This window comes from Festucalex cinctus, chromosome 16 (assembly GCF_051991245.1).
Source record: "Festucalex cinctus isolate MCC-2025b chromosome 16, RoL_Fcin_1.0, whole genome shotgun sequence".
NCBI classification, from domain to species: domain Eukaryota; kingdom Metazoa; phylum Chordata; class Actinopteri; order Syngnathiformes; family Syngnathidae; genus Festucalex; species Festucalex cinctus.
Genome location: NC_135426.1, coordinates 15,138,134 through 15,156,049, shown reverse-complemented (window position 1 = coordinate 15,156,049; position 17,916 = coordinate 15,138,134). Strand labels below are relative to the sequence as shown.

General features: G+C 42.7%; 2 protein-coding genes across 4 annotated transcripts in view; one reads left to right on the top strand and one right to left on the bottom strand.

Annotated features, from left to right (window-relative positions):
• The first annotated feature begins 843 nt into the window (after positions 1–843).
• Positions 844–5,130, top strand: cckar (cholecystokinin A receptor). The gene is made up of 6 exons (XM_077500024.1): positions 844–1,076; positions 1,256–1,507; positions 1,579–1,840; positions 1,913–2,040; positions 3,286–4,464; positions 4,531–5,130. Exons 1-5 carry the CDS (start codon positions 947–949, stop codon positions 4,056–4,058), a joined length of 1,545 nt encoding a protein of 514 aa, XP_077356150.1. The 5' UTR covers positions 844–946; the 3' UTR covers positions 4,059–4,464; positions 4,531–5,130.
• The window catches only part of rbpjb (recombination signal binding protein for immunoglobulin kappa J region b), a 25,813-nt gene continuing 12,985 nt past the window's right edge, over positions 5,089–17,916 (bottom strand). Inside the window, exons 1-11 of one of the 3 annotated variants that reach the window (XM_077500026.1) lie at positions 15,578–16,247; positions 15,292–15,330; positions 13,046–13,141; positions 11,773–11,938; positions 11,403–11,577; positions 9,963–10,100; positions 9,778–9,890; positions 9,562–9,702; positions 9,065–9,220; positions 8,795–8,898; positions 5,089–7,815 (exon numbers count right to left, since the gene is read on the bottom strand). In XM_077500026.1, the coding sequence (XP_077356152.1) occupies positions 7,497–7,815; positions 8,795–8,898; positions 9,065–9,220; positions 9,562–9,702; positions 9,778–9,890; positions 9,963–10,100; positions 11,403–11,577; positions 11,773–11,938; positions 13,046–13,141; positions 15,292–15,330; positions 15,578–15,588 (1,458 nt within the window). In that variant the 5' untranslated portion in view covers positions 15,589–16,247 and the 3' untranslated portion in view covers positions 5,089–7,496. Of the gene's footprint in view, positions 7,816–8,794; positions 8,899–9,064; positions 9,221–9,561; positions 9,703–9,777; positions 9,891–9,962; positions 10,101–11,402; positions 11,578–11,772; positions 11,939–13,045; positions 13,142–15,291; positions 15,331–15,577; positions 16,248–17,916 lie in introns of those variants that run through there. The other 2 variants (XM_077500025.1, XM_077500027.1) reach the window with 2 other exon arrangements.

Genomic DNA, 17,916 nt, shown 5'->3' with positions numbered 1-17,916 from the left:
TATTGGTTCCTACTTGCGAATGTACAGCCTTACATTTTCGTATACAATACAGTAAAGCTAGAGACAATACGTATCAGGTGGATACACTTGACAAAAAATACTTGAAAATGTCTAAAATAAAACAGACGTTTTATATGTAGGCCTACGTAATACAATTTTAGGTTTCCAACACATAGAGTTGGACAAAAAAGGGTACATATTTTTTTTAAATTAACTTATTTAATGTAGATCGGAAAAAAAGAATAGTTTTAAATAAAGAAAGGAAGAGAAGGGAGCAAGATGACGAAATGGAAGGAAGGATGGAGGGTGAAATGATGTATGGGAAGGCTGAATGGCAAGAAACATGGATTTGTAAGGAAGCTAGAAAGGAAAGGCTGGAAAATATGTAGCTAAGGAGGAGGGGAAAGAAAACAATTATTTTCCTTACTTCCTTTATGGAAGAAAGGATGAAGGAAGGAAGGGTGTATGAAAGAAAAGAGAAACAGAAGGTGAAGTAAAGAATCGAGGAGTGAGCATGGATGGTATAGGGAAGGACAGAAGGGATGAATGATGAAGCATGGATGATGAAGGATTGGTCAAAGAAACAAATAAGTTAGAATGGAACAATATAGGCTTAAGGAAGGATGTCCGATTTTGGATTGATCATGAGATTAATCAGTTTAAAAATAAATGTCACTATAATAAATACAAAATACCCTGAAAATAGTGTTACTGCATAGACGCGTGACGTCACGAATGACGATGCTGGGGGCCCGGCAGCTGTGATGCCCCAGTGCCACTGTAGTCATGAAAACCGCACAGAGTCCTGAGGTGGCCAGTCCAAGGCAGAAGAGAGTCCAGTGCAGTCTCCGGAGCGCAAACCCACCAGCAAGTGGGGGAAGAAATCTCACATCACGGCGTGTTTTTTTTTGTTTGTTTTTTTTTTGCTCCCACTTTTCTCCATACCATGGACGCTTTCACCGTGCACGAAATGCTCAACTCTACGGATGTGAGCGCGATTTTGTGCAGGCTGGGTGTCAGCAATTTGTCAGGTTGTGAACCTTCGAGAGTCGCAACAGTGGACACGGGCGTGAAAGGTTTGAACTATTCGTCAACTTACTTCCAACCTAGCGACTTTTTAACTTGGAATGTTTCACTGCGCAATTACGCACGCTGGAGCGCTCCTCCACAACCGAAAAGTTAACGTCCATTTTGCACATTCCAGTCATTTTGAGTATTATTTTTCTTTCTTTCTTGTGTTGTCCCACTCTCGTAGATCTCGACGACGCCGTGCGGGTCTTCTTGTACTGCGTCATCTTCCTCACCAGCGTGGTGGGCAACAGCCTCATCATCGCAGTTCTGTCTCGGAACCGGCGCATGCGCACTGTCACCAACCTGTTCCTGCTCTCCCTGGCCGTGAGCGACCTGATGGTCTCCCTGGTGTGCATCCCCTTCACTCTCATCCCCAACCTGATGCGGACCTTTGTCTTCAGCAACGGCACATGCAAGATGGTCATGTACTTTATGGGTATGATGCTGATGTTTGTCAGCAAATTAATTCAACCCCAGTTTGAAATGTTCTTTTTTTTTTTGTCCCAGGTGTCTCTGTGAGTGTTTCCACCTACAACCTGGTGGCCATCGCGCTGGAACGCTACAGCGCCATCTGCAGACCGCTGACCTCCAGGACGTGGCAGACCAAATCGCATGCGCTGAAGGTCATCAGCGCCACCTGGCTGACATCTTTGTTGCTTATGATGCCTTACATCTATTCCAGCTCCCTGAAGCCCTTTAATCGCCGCGACAACACTCGTGGCTTCATGTGCCGCATGATGTGGCAGAACCGAAACCTCCTGGCATATTGGTACAGTCGAAATCAAGACCAACGAGAAACGGCGTGGATGTGAACTTGATTTCAGGCTTTTGTCTCTCTCAGGTATATCTCCTTGTTGCTGCTGCTCTTCTTCCTGCCTGGCTCTGTGATACTAACTGCCTATGGACTCATTTCTGTGGAGCTCTACAAGGGGATCAGGCTCGAGCTGTCCAACAGGACGTCAGCCGTAGGTAAAGCAATCTGCAACCCATTTAAGGCAGTAGGGATGTAACGATAAGCGCGATGTCGTGATATTAAAACTGCCACAATATCATCGTCGTCATGTTCACAATATTTAAATGCAACACATCTGTTCAAAAAGTCAGGTTGCTTTCCATTTGTGCAGTTCTAGCACCATCTGGTGCCTAGTTTTTTAGTGCAATTCAATTTTCATTAGGGATGTTTTGGCTCTTCTATGTTTAAAATCCACGCTAATGGTCAGATGAAGGGGCACACAATTTGCCTGCGAAGCCAATCAATATGTGGAGGAACTCAATGTGTGCGTGCATTAACAACATAATAATAAAACATAATAATAACAACATACCATTGCTGTTATGTACAAAAGCACAATATTGTGCTTTTTTTTTTTTTTTAAAGGGACACTTTACTTATTTAGCCATTTTTGGCAGTCAAACAATATTTTGCTTATAATAATTTTGATATTTTCATGAAGCCAATCAATATGTGGAGGAACTCAATGTGTGCGTGCATTAACAACATAATAATAAAACATAATAATAATAACAACATACCATTGCTGTTATGTACAAAAGCACAATATTGTGCTTTTTTTTTTTTTTTTTTAAAGGGATACTTTACTTATTTAGCCATTTTTGGCAGTCAAATATTAATATTTTGCCAATAAAAAATTTGATATTTTCATTATTTTTCACGTACAAATAGTACCTTTAAAAAAACATTTTGCAACTTGCTGTCGACTGAAAATGACATCACAAGGGCTCAGGTAACCAATCACAGCTCAGCTTGTGAATGTCACATGACCAATTCTAGAAAACAGGTGAGCTGTGATTGGTTACCTGAGCCCTTGTGATGTCATTTTCAGTCGACAGCAAGTTGCAAAATGTGTTTTTAAAGGTACTATTTGTACGTGAAAAATAATGAAAGTATCTAATTATAGACAAAATATTAACTTTTTATTGCTATAATGGGCTAAACATGTGAAGTATCCCTTTAAGTATGAGTTTTGTTTTGTTTTTTTATATATATATATATTATGACCTTTTTTAAATATCGCCAACCACCCCACAATCTCGTGATAATTATCATATCGTGATATCATATGGTGACGTTTAGATAGTTACATCCCTATTAGGCAGCAAACTAGTTTAGCCCCAAACAACCATTTGCAACTGGTGCTGAACTGGATTAGAGTTGCATTTTAGTTGAGTTCTAATATCGTCTTCTCTTTGCAGGCAGATCAGCCAGCTTCGGCAGCCTTCGAGCAAGCGAAGGCGATGGTTGCTACCTCCATTCAAAAAAGAGAACAGGCTCGCAGGGTACAGACAATCCCGCCACTTACACCACGGCGGGCCGCTTGAGCCTCCGAAGCAACACGGCCAACCTGCTGGCCAAGAAACGAGTGGTCCGCATGCTCCTGGTCATCGTCTGCCTGTTCTTCGTGTGCTGGACCCCGATCTTCGTGGTAAACGCGTGGCAGGCTTTTGACCCACGGCTGGTCCACCGTCTGACGGGGGCGCCCATCTCGTTCATTCACCTCCTGTCGTACACGTCCACTTGCGTCAACCCCATCGTCTACTGCTTCATGAACAAGCGCTTTCGCCAGGGCGTGGCGCACACCTTCTCGTCCTTGCATCTCAAGGCTCGCGCCATGGACCTCTGGACCCAGATCACTGAGGCCAAATGGTACGTGGAGCCCGAGGACAGCGCTCTGCACAAGTGCCAGGGGAGGCGTCGGCAGAAGCGCCAAGAAAAGCGTCAGACTAAAGACCAGCAGAGGCTGGATGAGCAAATCGTCGCGGAGAACGTTCAAGAAGTCCCACAGCAGATCCCCGATGAGATCTTCGAGGAGCTTCCCGAGCTGAGGGCAGATCAATCTGCCGAGCAGATTGGTGAAATGTTCGAGGAGCGGGCCATCGATCCGAACCCCGAGCAGAATGTCGAGCAGACCCCGGACGAGAACGCGGAACAAAGCATTCGTTCCCTGCTGCCACAAGAAATGGTCTGAAGTGGATTTCACTAATCGACGCCGTGTTGTCACATTTGTAAAGAATTTGGACTCGAGTCTGGACTCAAGTCCGAATTTTTTTTTTTTCTTACTCTGACTTGACTGATTCCTTGGCAAATGACTCAGACTTGATTTGACCAAGTCCAACTATGTTTAATTCCTGAAAATTAACCACCTTCAAAAGAAACCTGAACCCGTTTTTCAGATGATGAAACTAGACCAGCATTGATCTGTTTTTTCCAGTCATGTCAGCAAACAGCGGGCTTACTAAATTTGGTTTGAGATCTGTTAGCTACACAAAGACCAAATATGAAGCAACCTGCGGATTCTGTGAGAAGACAATTGCAAACACATACGGCACCACGCATGACTTTGCTCAACACTTGCAGAGGCACCACAAAAAGAGGTAAGTTGCCGCCACTCTGCATTTAAGGGACAGACTTGTCTAATTTTGTATTTTTTTTGTCTGAAGGTTTACTCTTGATGTCTTCTGGACTTGGACTCGGACTTGATCTGGACTCGGACCTTTGTAACTCAAACTTGTACTCCATAAAGGTGGCCTGAAACTGGTTCCTTCATCCGGCAACATGGACTTCAAGACAGGAAAAGTGACATTCTCACTTGAATATGGCTTTGAAAATTGTTGTAAAGACAAAAAATCAATTACAAGGGATTTTCCAGGATGTATGACAGATGAAAGAGACTCACAAATCAGGACTTGGTGTTTGTCAGACCTTTGTCTTATCATTACATGAGTGGGATGTGGAACAGCTGCACCATGGAAAGGTTTGATTCCTAGAATTGCTCAGTAACTTCACAGACTCAACCTGCAAACAAACAGCGGTGAGAATGAGGTCATTTATTAATGCTGCGTGTGCCTACTTTGTTTTTGTTTTTTTAAACTGCTGTTACCTTGTAGATAATTGAATGTAGGCCACTAGAGAAGTCCCAGTGTGAATGTGAAACCTTAAGAGACATTCTTGGGTGGAAAGATTTTTTGTTACAAAAAAAAAAAAAAAATACAATGACAAACTTTATATCACTTTTTTTTAATTATCATTTTTATGCCATTTTCCCCCCATGTTTTTTTTTAAATGACATACAGATTTGAGCATGATCCAGAGCTGCGATATGTACAAAAACTATGCTATTCCGAAAAATAAAAATGACAAAAAAAATGCATCCCCTTGTTTTTGATGCTATTGCTAAATGTTACAAACAGCACAGGTTTCTACCCTTTTGAGCACTGAGTATACTACCACAATGACCAGTACAAGAATAACACACAGATACAGTGAGTGAGCAAAGGACAGTGACAGTGATATTAAATAAGGGGCGTAAATAGTGAGAGAAAGGAAAAAAAAGTTAGCACTCAAAAATAATCTTGAAAAGTAAGGCTGAGAGCTACCTTTTTTTAAACAAAATGTCTTAAAGCTGCCTCTCACTGTGCAGTGCATGAAAAAAAAAACCTACACGATCAGACATTTGGCATTTTTAAGAGCTTACATACATTGTTCGGCGCTCGTTATAACTGTTAAAAAAACACAGCTGCTTCCAGAAGAGTGGAAAAAAACAAAAAAGGGCTCATGATAAGAAGGCGTGTAACATGTTTTTGCAGCCCTCGGCGAAGTCCCTTTATACAAAGAAAGGCTCACGGTTCGAGCCCGGTGTATTCTGACGAGGCGCGAGATGAGGAGAAGGAAGATGAGGGTCAACATGTAAACAAAGCCAAAAAAAAAAAAAAAAACATCACAGGAGGCGGTAGAGGGCCGGACCTGGCTGGTAAAGGGTATTTGAATTGCTACACTCCACTTTGTTGCTCAACAAATCCATACAAGAAGTGGCATTTGACTGAAAATAACAAGAATGACAATAAAAATCCCAGGCCAACAGAGGCAGCACAGGCAATAATGCACTTTTTTTTTTGACATAAGATGGGGAAACTTTGTACCAATAATTTAAAATATTAAAATATACAACATTTCATGTTAAACAGGCGGATGAGGGTGGCATAACTTAATTTGTAGTTATCTTTTTTTTTTTTTTGTTCCTACTTATTGGTGCACTTCATTCAGCACACATTCAAGTTTACAGTCGTACTGTAAAGGTCACACGTATTGCCTGCTTTCACTTCCTTTTGGACTGTTTGGAGAGTGAATGGAGTGAGTCCAACTGGATTTTCCTTTTTAAAGACGCACGCGTGCGGTATATACTGGCTGGCTGGTGAACTCGTTCGTAGTGCTGTACAATATTGCTGTTAGGAAAGCTTGAATAACACACAAAGAAGGCCTTGATGTGCTCCGTGAGTGCAACCACACTTGGAGTTTTTTTTAGAAAAAGAAGGCTCTCGTGTGACAGTACCGGCGGAGAAATTGGACATGATAGTGAGCGGAAGCGTTTTTTTGTTGTTGTTGTAACTGAACTCATCAGTAAGGCCACATTGAATTGAAAAAGTGTCTTTTGTTGTTGTTGTGAAGCTCACTTGGAAGACGCGTCCACGTGATCCACGGACACATATGATATGGACTGTATACACACACAGTTCTCTTGCACAGTACTAAGGCTCTCTCTTGCGATCTGTCTTTCCCGACTTGCGCGACTAGCTTTGCAAGTATGTCCTTTTTGTTTTTGTCCATGAAAAAAAAATAAAAAACAAAAACGCTCCAGTCATGAGTGGGGTTCCAAAAAGGAGACATGGCGCACGTATTGCAGGCAAGGCAGAGGCGTTGCTTAAAGCTTTTCTTTTAAAGACTTCATAAAAACCAATGAGATTAAAAAATAGGCCCTCTGAGGTGGTTCCCCTGACACACATACAGACACACACCCACTCACACACACACATATTCACTTTTAGATTCTACCCCTCTAACAGAAGAGGGAAAAATAAGGGCAGGAGTTTGGGGAGCACAACTTGATAGGAGGAATACAAACTATTTGGTAACAAAAGTGTACAATATGTTTCATAAAGGTATGGAGAAAAGTGTACCTTTGCTAAAGCTTATACAAATTCCTTGGTCCATTAAAACTACGTTAACGTCACACTTGCGTGTCCCTTTTGCGTCCTGGCGCCGCCTCCGACAGACATCCCCAAAGCGCAGCTAACGCAACAGGAATACTTGGGATTGGGAAGCGTTTGGAGGGCAGTGCAAAAACCGGGAGCAGGAAACCGGGGATCGGGAACCGGCCGCGTTCTCAACCAACAGGACCGGCGCCGAACAGGCAGGCGAGGGGAGAGCACGTTCCGCCCTGTCCTGTTACGGGGCGGCTCTGTGACATCACTCCTTCAGATTTCCCCCCGCGTTTCTTCCTTTGTCCCGAACATTTGTCATTTCACCATTTAGCCTTAATTGAAACGCAGAACTTTTTTTTATGTGTGTTTTTGTTGAATTATTCCAAACTGTTCTCTACCTTGCGGTAACTTCGCTTGTGGATTGAGCGTTAGGAGACCACGGCGGCGGCGGCGGCAGCCGACGAGGACGTGACGCCCGTCCCGGGGCCGTAGACGCCGGCAGCCGTCTCCGGCCCGCCGCTGTTGCTCAGCAGGCCCGAATTGCTGGCCCGCAGGATGGCGCCGGCGGCGTTGCAGTGCGGCCGCGGCCCGGGCTCCGGCGTGTAGGTGAAGGTCAGCGAGGTGGAGTAGATGAGGCCGTCCTCCCTTACCAGGGTGACGGGCACCTGGACGGGCTGCCGCACCCAACGCCAGCCCTCGCGGAAGGCCGAAATGTCAGGCACTACGCAGAGCATGCTCTCCGCACACCTGTAGACAAGACAATAAAAAAAAAGTCAGGGATGTATCTTTCAAACCACCATTAAAACCTTACACAAACACAAACACAAATTTAATAAATAAATACTAAGAGCACCCATTAGTTAAAAATACTACTTATGGCTGTTTAAAAGAGTTACTACACTCGGGGAAAAAACTGTCTATGTACCTACTAGTCCTGGTTTTAAGGCACCTAGAACGTCTCCCTGAGGGCCATAGTTAGTGGGTGTTTTTGATTCCACAACCCACTGACCAGGCAGCGCTGCACTTAGACGTTATACTTCCCATTAAGTTTAAAAAAATAAAATAAATAAAAACCTGTAGTTGACATTATTTAACATTCATGGCGGCATACATCGTGATTTTACTAATCGTTATTAAACGGTTTGGCGGTCAGTTAATTCTCTCTAATTGGCTGCTGGCACACATACCGAATTTCACTGTGTTTAAATGTGTGTTTAATAAGTTTAAACTTACCGGTACTCCAATTGATCCTTTCATTGCCGAATGGCAATCACAAAAGTGATCATAATTTGCAACCTGCAGCCAATTAGAGACCAGCCTGTTGCGCCGTCCCCTTTTCCGTAACACAGAACATTATAGATCAAACCAGTAACTGAATCATATTTTATTTGTGCATTTTCTGCAATGCCAATTTTATATATTGTCCTGTTTGTGTGTAATAAAGGGATAGACATTTGAATATAATTAATTAAACAAAAATATAATTGACAGATGAATTGATTTTTAATAGACTGGTTCGTGAGCAGCTCTAAAATGGAAAAATGTGCAGTGATCAGTATGAGAATCAGTATTGGCTGATGTCACTCATGGATCAACCTATCGGAACACCCCTAGTTTAAAGCATGTGGAAAAGTCAACATGGTCGAAATATCACAAATATTTATTGTGTGTGCCTGGAATTTATGAAGAAAAAAAAATTGGATGGAATGATGTTGCAAAGGCGCACCTGTACATTGTCTCGGCCTCAACGTCTCCGAACCAAACTCGCAGATTCGGGGTGAAATTCTGTCCCGTTAGCTCCAGCATGGCGACATCTCCACCGCCGTTGAGCTGCATGCAGACAAACATGAAATGCTCGTTTCATTATTTTTGTGTTCTTTCTATAACACTCTAAGATGGCACTTATACAAACTGAGTAATTGTTATGAACCAAGTATGCTACGTGAAGTGATCTTGACTAATATATGTTCGACAGGAGCGTGTCAATCAAAATAACCTGTAGGCTCTCGACCACAGGCACAGGGGTGACAGGCGACTGGACGGGGCCCATGCCCTCGTAGAAAGTGTACTCGGCCTTGTCCGTGCTGATGATTGTCCAGGAGGCGCCGTCGTTGATCATCTCCTTGTTTGGTTCCTTTGGGCACGGTGTGGCCTGGAAGAAGGGACGGCGTTAGACAAGATGAGGCAATTAACAGGACATTTTAACCACTTTTATTGTACCTGAGTATACATGTTTTTAGGTAAAATCGTGATGGGGGGGGTATCCTTAATTACACAGGGTGTGTTAAAAAAAGTGTTTTTTCTAATATGATTATTGTTTTAAATGCTGGTTTTTGCGTGTTTGTCTAAAAGTTCTCCAAAGGACAAGCATTGGAAATTAGCATTAGCTAAAAATGATGTGATGGAGATTGTTTTTCATTCGTCTGTTATGGCATTTGTCCCTAAGCAAATAAACATGAGATGTAATAAAATAGTTCGCTCGGGCAAACCCACTTGAAACTGGATGATCCTTTCTTGCGAGAGGCACAGGTACATGCGCTCGGTGTCCTTCAGGTAGAAGGCACACTTGTGGAGCTGGGACACCGGGTCGTCGGCGTCCAGCAATGCAGTCTGCTTGTCCACCTTACGAATGATCTGATGAGAGGCGCGAGAGAGAGTCAAGGAGGGTGAAGGAAAGGAAGCCGTGAAAGGTGCGGCTTTCTCACGTACCAGCCTGGGCAATGCCATGCCGGTGACCGAACACACGAGCTTGACCGTCTGGCCGTAGTGGATGTAACCGTCTCTCACAGTGAACTCTTCCCCCTCCGACTCCTCGTCATCCACTGAAACACAAAAACGGGCGCTCCATTTTCAATACGGCACTGTGCGTGGGCTTTTGGTGGTGGGGGTCTTACACAAGTGGATGTAGAAGGCTCCCCACTGCTGGGAGCTGGCGTGGAAGTTGCCCCCCTCTACGTGGAGATAACGTGTACTGACTGTTTGGGAGCGTAGGCGATTGAACAGCGCCACCTTGGTGCCCGACGCGATACATACTAGAGAAAAAGAGTATGAGTAAAATGAACAGACCTATCTATTCATTAATCACAATCATCACATTAAAGAAATAGCTCAGTAAAATACAGTGAAATGTTTTACAGCTAATTAATTAGTTAGAATGACAATAATCATGAATTACAAAACTTAAAACATGAGAATGAATTACTTGCGCAAAACAAACATTTCTATAAAAAGCTGGGTTTTGCATCACCGTCTGCAGGTCAAATTTAGCATTTGCACCTCATTTTTACACATTGAAATGGGACTAGTAAAACTGACAATCAAACACCAAGACAACCGTCAAAAGAGAGTTGAAGAAGAAGAATAACCCCCACCAAGACTTTCCTGAGTTCACGTCACCTACCGCGGGTCGTGAGAGGTTGAGCGATGGATTTTACATATACATTTACTCCAGTGTATTTTATCAAAAGTTGAGTAGTTGAAATAACAAACACATTTTATTAGGTTAAATTATTACTTCATCTAAACAGTTTTATATTGTATTTTTCAATCAATCAATTAATTAAAATTAAAAGTTAAAGATGGACGTTTTCAATTTACAAAAACATTTTATTAAATGCTGAGTAATTATTAAAAAATAAAATGTAAAAAAAATTATACCAAAACACTTTTGCATATAAATGTAACATTTAAGACTTTGTTCACCTTATTAAATTAATTAAAATTAAATTAATTAATAATAAATTGCTACATCTATTTCATATATACATTTAATATTTTATTATGTGCTTCGTGATTACTTTGTATTACTAAAAACCATTTTGCATACAATACACATAATACGTTAATTCATTATCATTTTATCGACTACAAAAACCGCAATACATAATCAAATAAAAATTAATTATTTTATTATTAAAATAAACAAGATATTTATATAACACTTACACTTGTATTCAATAATTGGTGTTTAATTAATTAAATAAAAATAACAATTTTTTTAATAATAAAATAGGATTAAAGATGCTGTCTTCTATTAAATAATTGCATCACTAATTATAACATAATATAAATTAATAATATATATTATTTTGCACATGCATACATTTTTTTAATCAAATCTACAAAATGACCTGGTCCATATGTCCCTTTTCAAAATCAAAAGTGGCCCATGAGCGCATAATTTGCCAACCTCTGGGTTACATCATGACCCCCAGCCGAAGCGACACCCTTGTTCCACAGCAGCTGTGTTAGCAGTGAGATAAGCGTGGAGAAAACAGTCTGTGAACACTGCAGGTGCCCTGCTTGTGACATAACTAAGTAGGTGTGCTACTTACAGTCTGCGTTTTTCAGGGACTGTTTCTTTTTGGAGGGCTTGGAGATGACCTTGATCCTCTTGCTGAGGAAGACACCAATGTCGGTGCTGTTGCTGTAGAACATCTTGACAGACAACATGAAGTGCTTTCTCTTGTCGGAGTCCGATATGTACAAGGTTTTGGCTGTGCAATAGTTCTGGGGATGGGACATGGATGAGGACGAGGTGAATCACATGAGAGTGGAACATGGGAAATGTACAGTTGTACCTTGACTTGCGAGTTTAATTTATTCCATGACCAAGCTGCTAGCTAACTTTTTCTATCCGTCCCAGCTCGCAAGCGACATCCCAAAGTCAAGGTACCACTGCAATGGGGTAGGTGCCTGTCTTACCTTCCCCTCTAAGTTAAGCTGCTGCATTTCCTGGTCGCTGTTGCCGATGCCGATGAAGGCGCATGGCTGCGACTCCTGCTCGGAGCAGCCGTCCCGCTCCATCTGTTCCTTCTTTTTCTTCCAGCCGCTGCCCATCAGGTACACACACGGGGGAGGGCAGAAGAACCTGGACACACGAGCAAAGACCAGTCACATTTCATGAAATATGAAAAGTTGAAGTGAGAAAAGCACAGATTTGTTTGCATAATTGTAAAAATCTGACTTAAGACTTACTCATTTATGTTTGCGCTACACTTGTTTGGGAGAATTTTGTTTACTTGTTATAGGGAGGAACTCCAATCAAATCAAACTTTACTTATATAGCACTTTTTTTTTTAAAAAGCAACTCAAAAGTGCTGTGCAAAACAAATGTTGAAAAAAATGTGCTGGGCCAAAGAAACCAAGTGAGGAAAAGCACCCAAGGGGATCTCATCCACACTGAGAGGGATGACAGCCCACAACCACAGGGAGCGTCGCCATCCCAGAGACCCCGATGCAGTAGTAGGCCCTACGCATAGTACAGCGCCCCCAAGTCTCCCCGGGCCTCAGGAGCCTCCAGGATGACCTTCCCATGAGGCCAGCCAACCCTTGCAGGGCGGAGGCGCCCCCATGAGGAAACACTGGAAGTACAGGTAGATAGGCTAGAATAATAGCTAATAACTAATAGCTAATAGCTAACTAATAGCAAATGCATCACATGACCAAGAGCAGGGCTTTCAGGCAGTCCATGTTTTCTATTCTGTCAGTCACACAAAACCACTTTAGTGGCACCAGGCATTAAAGTAAACAAAAAATTGATGAAAGCAAGGTGAAGTATTTTTTTTTCCCCATGACTGTATATTCCTTGATGAAAACAATTTTGACACACTTGGGACAGCCTTGTGAGAACCAACTGCTCCCATTGCCTCCAGCAGAGGGCAGCCAAGCACCGACAATGAGGGGAAACAAAACCACTCCATTTCATAAACAAGTGACGCTTACAATCCAGGACTCATTTGGATTTTTTTTTTTTAAAACACTTTTGAATACTTTTTCCTTCTCATGTACCATCAGCTGTGTGCTTCATTGGTCATAAATCATCTTCCAGAAGCTGAACCCCTGAACCTGAATTCGGACTCTCCAGAGGCCGTCTCCGTGGTTGATTTACAGAGCGACAACCTGATGATCGGGCCAAGAAAAGCAGGCCGCTACGAGCCCGGGACAGTTGCAAAATATGTGAGGTGCGACCGTTCACCTTTTTTCGTTGCCGTAGGATTTCTGTGCAACCTTGGCGTGCAGGATCATGACGGTTTGGTCCCCTCGCTCCTTCAGGTAATTCCTCATGGCTTCTCTGGAATGACAACACAGGGCAGACAGAAGAGGGAGATGAAGGGGCATATTTAAAGGTTAAATTCAGGCAAATCTGAAAAAATGTCTGTTTGTGGGTGGTGATGGTGGTGGGGGGGTCTACTATTTGCGGTGGTAACCCCTGCGAAGCTTCACTGTACAAAGCAACATGTGTGCATATTGTACACTCAAGTTGACCCCCTTTTAACGCCTCCGCGGCCAAAAAAAAGCAACGCTAGTTCCCTCCAGCTGGGTCCATTCGTGGATGGAGATGGGGTGTGGGGGTGCACTGAGCTGAACCGTTGACGACCGGCTGGGAAGGAGGGGGGCTGACGCTCGCATGGCCGGCAACGCGCCCCTCGCTCAGGCACAGATGTCAGTGACACCTGACACGCTCGCGCTTCCCACTCTGCCTCGCAACACCACGCCGCACGCTCGGGTTAGACGGGGCCTTTGTTATGGTAACCAAGAGGCCCCTCACAGTGCGTGCGTGTGTGGGAGGGAGGGGAGCTTTGGAAAGAGGGGGACGGCTGAAGGAGATTAACATTGAGGTAGTGCAAAATGGATCGGGAAATTTACAGCTGGCTAAAAAGGCAATTACATTACAGTTTTTCAGTAAGTGTGCTCATCGTGTTTGAGTTCACCGATACAAGTTTCAGAGTTGATACCGTACCTAGTTTTGTTCATATTTGAGCTTGAAAATGTTCAAATACTAAAGCACTGATACCACAAACCTGGCATGTGGAGTCAGAGCACATCAGCCAATTTTATTTTCTAACTTCCGGTATTCTCAAGAAGCAGTATTGTACTTCTTTTTAGTCACTTTATTTTGTAGTTAACACAAAAGTGACATGGCATCCAAATTCCTACTTATTTGTATATCCACCAAACTCAACTGTTCAATGTTTCAGTAATTTTTGTACAACTTGCTATTCTTTGCAAAATTCACATCAGGTCTTTGATCCATGAAAGGACCAATAAATTTCATGGTTCAACTGCTTTTTTTTTTGTGGTGATCTTCCTTTACCACACAGACATCAAGTCATAAAGATTTTAGTGTAAGGCACAGGGGTGCATTTTAAACTCCAGGAGCTGGTTAAAAAAAATAAAAAAATATTCCTGACAAATAAATGGATTGATGAAATTGATTAATTGTCCAGGCCTTCCCTGTGGTGTCACTTTACAAATGCCACTGAATATTTAATATTGTTATTACGAGCTTATCAGATTTTATTACACAGTTAAACATTGACCACATGTAAAGTGACCCTGATAATTGCCATAAGTGCCACAAAAAATTGGTCCAGCTTCATTTCATTGAAATAATCCAATGTTAGGTAAGGACCCAGCTCCAGGGGCCCGTTCCAGACGCAACAGCGCAGCCTTTCTATTGCGCAATTAAGCTTTCACTCACAGCAGGTTTTTATGTTTTACAGTCAGCCGCCATGCCATTTTTAGTGCCGACATCCACCTTGCTGCACCTTGTAAAAACATTTGAATGGATTCAAAGCCTCACATGCGCCAGTAATCATGGGAAACCATATACACCGCCACGAGACGGCCCCGACAGAGGCTCTGTCATCTTTACAAGTGGCCAAGTCCTGCTCATACCGCAGAGTACTAATCAAATTCCCATAGAACAAAAAAAGATATATGGTGATTTCAAATGCGGGAGGCTGAAACAGTGTCACCGTACACAATGAAATACACATCCAGGTAAGATTAGTCTCCAAAAGCTAATGGATTTACTACTGGCGCCTCATTTTTAGTCAGGCAACAGCAAAGGGCAGCTAAAAGACTGAGTCCTACGGGGGCTTTTTAGGGGAAGCCCTGTCAGGATTGGAAACACAATGCCCGACATTTGCACCGCCAGTGAGCCTGCCTGCACGTGCATGTGCAAGCACACAAATACGGTACACCTTAGTCTCTCTCGCTCTCGCTCTCATACCCTTATATATACATGCACGCACAGACACACAATACAGTAACCTTGTGCTGACACATACACTTTACACTTTGTTAACGCACACATAGATACACATATAAGCTGTTACACACACTTAGTCTGATACAAATACACCAACTGTAAGCCAAAATATCATTTCTAAAGCAAAATACAGAATAATAAACCAAACGAGTGTGCGTGTCTCTCACCTGGTGAGGCGCTGTGGCTGAGGGCGCTCCCCGAACTTTCTGAAGCGAGAAGACACAAAACACAATAGCGGGCTGCTATTAGAAATCATGATGACAATACAGCATGCATGATCTAAGAAAATGCAATGAGATGGCAGCGTGTGATCAATTGTCAACACTGATTAAAAGTAGCATTTACTCTACAGGCATGTCCCAAATTACGTTTGCTCATGACAACAATGAGTATGACAACTATCTGTTCAAGTGCAAGAGTCACTACGTTGTCAATGTAGCAATGTGGACTTACACAAATATCATGGATCTTGCTGAAAAGAACAAGACTCAGAGAGGAAAGATAAGAAAGCCACAATTGGTTGGAATCCCTGCAAAATGGGGGCGATCGATAAGGTTCCCACAGTGAAGCGCGGATGTCTTTGCAAGCTAATGGATTTCGGAGGAGGGGGATGGAGGAATGGGATACCGTGGAGAAGGCGGTTCCAGGCAGTCAAGAAGTGGACGCGGGAATCTTTTAACCTGTCTTTAAGTAGCAATACATCTTCTTCTTGCAACGTTGTGACCTCATACAGGCATTCCCAAAGCGAGATATAAGAACTGAGCCCTGCCGAGGACAGCAAAAAACAAACAAAAAACAACTCACCTCACACTGAAATGGCTATACAGTAGAGGTGTGCAAAATTTCCGATTCTTAGATTATTCACGATTCGGCCGTGGAACAATCGAGAACGATTCACAAACGTCCAAATTCCGATTATATAAATATGCCAAGGGAAGCGAAACGAGCGAAAAGTACGCGGAACTGAAACGCAGTAGCGCGCGCGGTCTTCGGGACGCTTTTTGGGACGGACCGAGAGTACACATCCACAACTCACGCCTCGAGATTCAAAACAACAACAAGCATGGCTGAGCTGACCAACCCACCTCTTCGTGAGATCAGACCTGCTCCGAAAAGGCAAACAACTTCAGGCGGAAGTATCAGCTAGCTGGCTGCAGTGCGTCGGTTAGCGTTCTACAGGGCGCCGCGCAGTGATACGAACGAACGAACAGAAAAGTAGTGGCTGGCGGTAATGGCGTCTGACTTTATTCAGAAAAGAGTATTGTGGTGGAAATGTATCACGCTTTTGAAAACAAATAGTTTTTAGAAGAAAAAGGCTTTATTTCCGAGACCCCAGCCAGCTTGCTGGACTATTTTCCTCTCGTCCAACGTCGAACATGAACGCGTGTCACCGAACGCTGTCAGAAAGAAGTCAGTGCTGATCGCACACACGGGAGGTGAGGATCAAATTGAGATTCATGTTAAAAAAGCCGAACGATCCCTTTAATGTTTACACGTTCATGTTTACACAAGTTAAAAAGCAGAAAAGCACTTGAGGTTTTTTTTTTTTTTGTACCTCTGAGAAACTTTAATGTTTACATGTTCATCTTTACACAACTTAAAAAGCAGGAAAGCACTTCTTTTTTTTTTTTTAGGCATTTGTATTGAAGTAGTAGTTCACATTGTCTTTCATTTATACCTCAATGCACTTTTGAGTGGATAAAAATAATATAGTTTTGCCCAATGCTATGTTTTATTCTGTTGAAGACTGAATATACTTAAAAGCTGTTGTTACAGAATGAGGACTTGAGTATTTTATTTACTGTTTTGAACTGTTAACTTGATACTGAAATAGTAGTTTATGTAGGCCTGAGAGGACTTTTGTACTATTTTTGTAACTAATGTATGAAACATTAAAAGCACAAAAATACATTGTTTTTTTTCTGCTGCCTGGGGGGGAAATCAATAATCGTTTTATAATCGAATCGTAGCCTCTGAATCGTAATCGCAATCGAATCGTGAGGTGCCCCAAGATTCCCACCTCTACTATACAGTAAAGCTCTTTGTATCACTTCAACATACTTCCTTGACACCAATTATTGTACTACTTTCCTTTCCTATTTAGCCACAGTTTTAGCAGCATGTTGTGACAATTACACGGCATTTAAAAAAAAAAAGAGCAGAGCGCGAAACCTGAAAAATAGGTTAGCGGTTTGCGTGCACTCTGCTTAAGATGATCCAACACAGGAAACCACAAAAGGCACAGTTGCAAACATGCTGCAACTACAGTTTTTCTTGGTATAAACCTCAGTCCGATTTGGCCCGGTGCTGTTTGTTACCTCTGTAAATATTCGTAATAGTTTACATGACAAGATCTGTGTTTGCTGGAGGCCAGCCCTCTATGTGTCGCCTGTATAGATGCAGCCAAAAACCAAATGATGACTGAATCGTTATTGAAACCCTGAGGGCTTTTGGGCTGCCTGGGAATTCTCAGTCTAATGAAAAAGTAAACACAAAATCAACAGAGACACTTCATGTCTGAGTCAGAACACGAGCCCAACAAGAGGGTGACAGACAGGTCGCTTTGACTGTAACATAATCCCATCTGCAACTGCCACATCTCAGATGGTTTACAGTAATGCACGAGACTTTGGAGTCAGCCAGTGCTCCATCAACCGCCATCCTTCAGTCCGATTGGGCGATACGATACAATCACAAGGATTAGCTGCACTTTGTTCAATTTTCCAGCTGTTCATTAAAAGGCACGGTCTTCCGTTTTCACTCAGGAAAATGCACTATATAAATACAGGATT

What these genes read in the sequence shown, in the direction of transcription:
- cckar (XM_077500024.1), top strand. Translation starts at nt 947, where the DNA reads ATGGACGCTTTCACCGTGCACGAAATGCTCAACTCTACGGATGTGAGC. An exon ending in AGTGGACACGGGCGTGAAAG is followed by an intron (nt 1,077 to 1,255) that starts GTTTGAACTATT and finishes CCACTCTCGTAG; the next exon opens with ATCTCGACGACGCCGTGCGG. An exon ending in GATGGTCATGTACTTTATGG is followed by an intron (nt 1,508 to 1,578) that starts GTATGATGCTGA and finishes TTTTTGTCCCAG; the next exon opens with GTGTCTCTGTGAGTGTTTCC.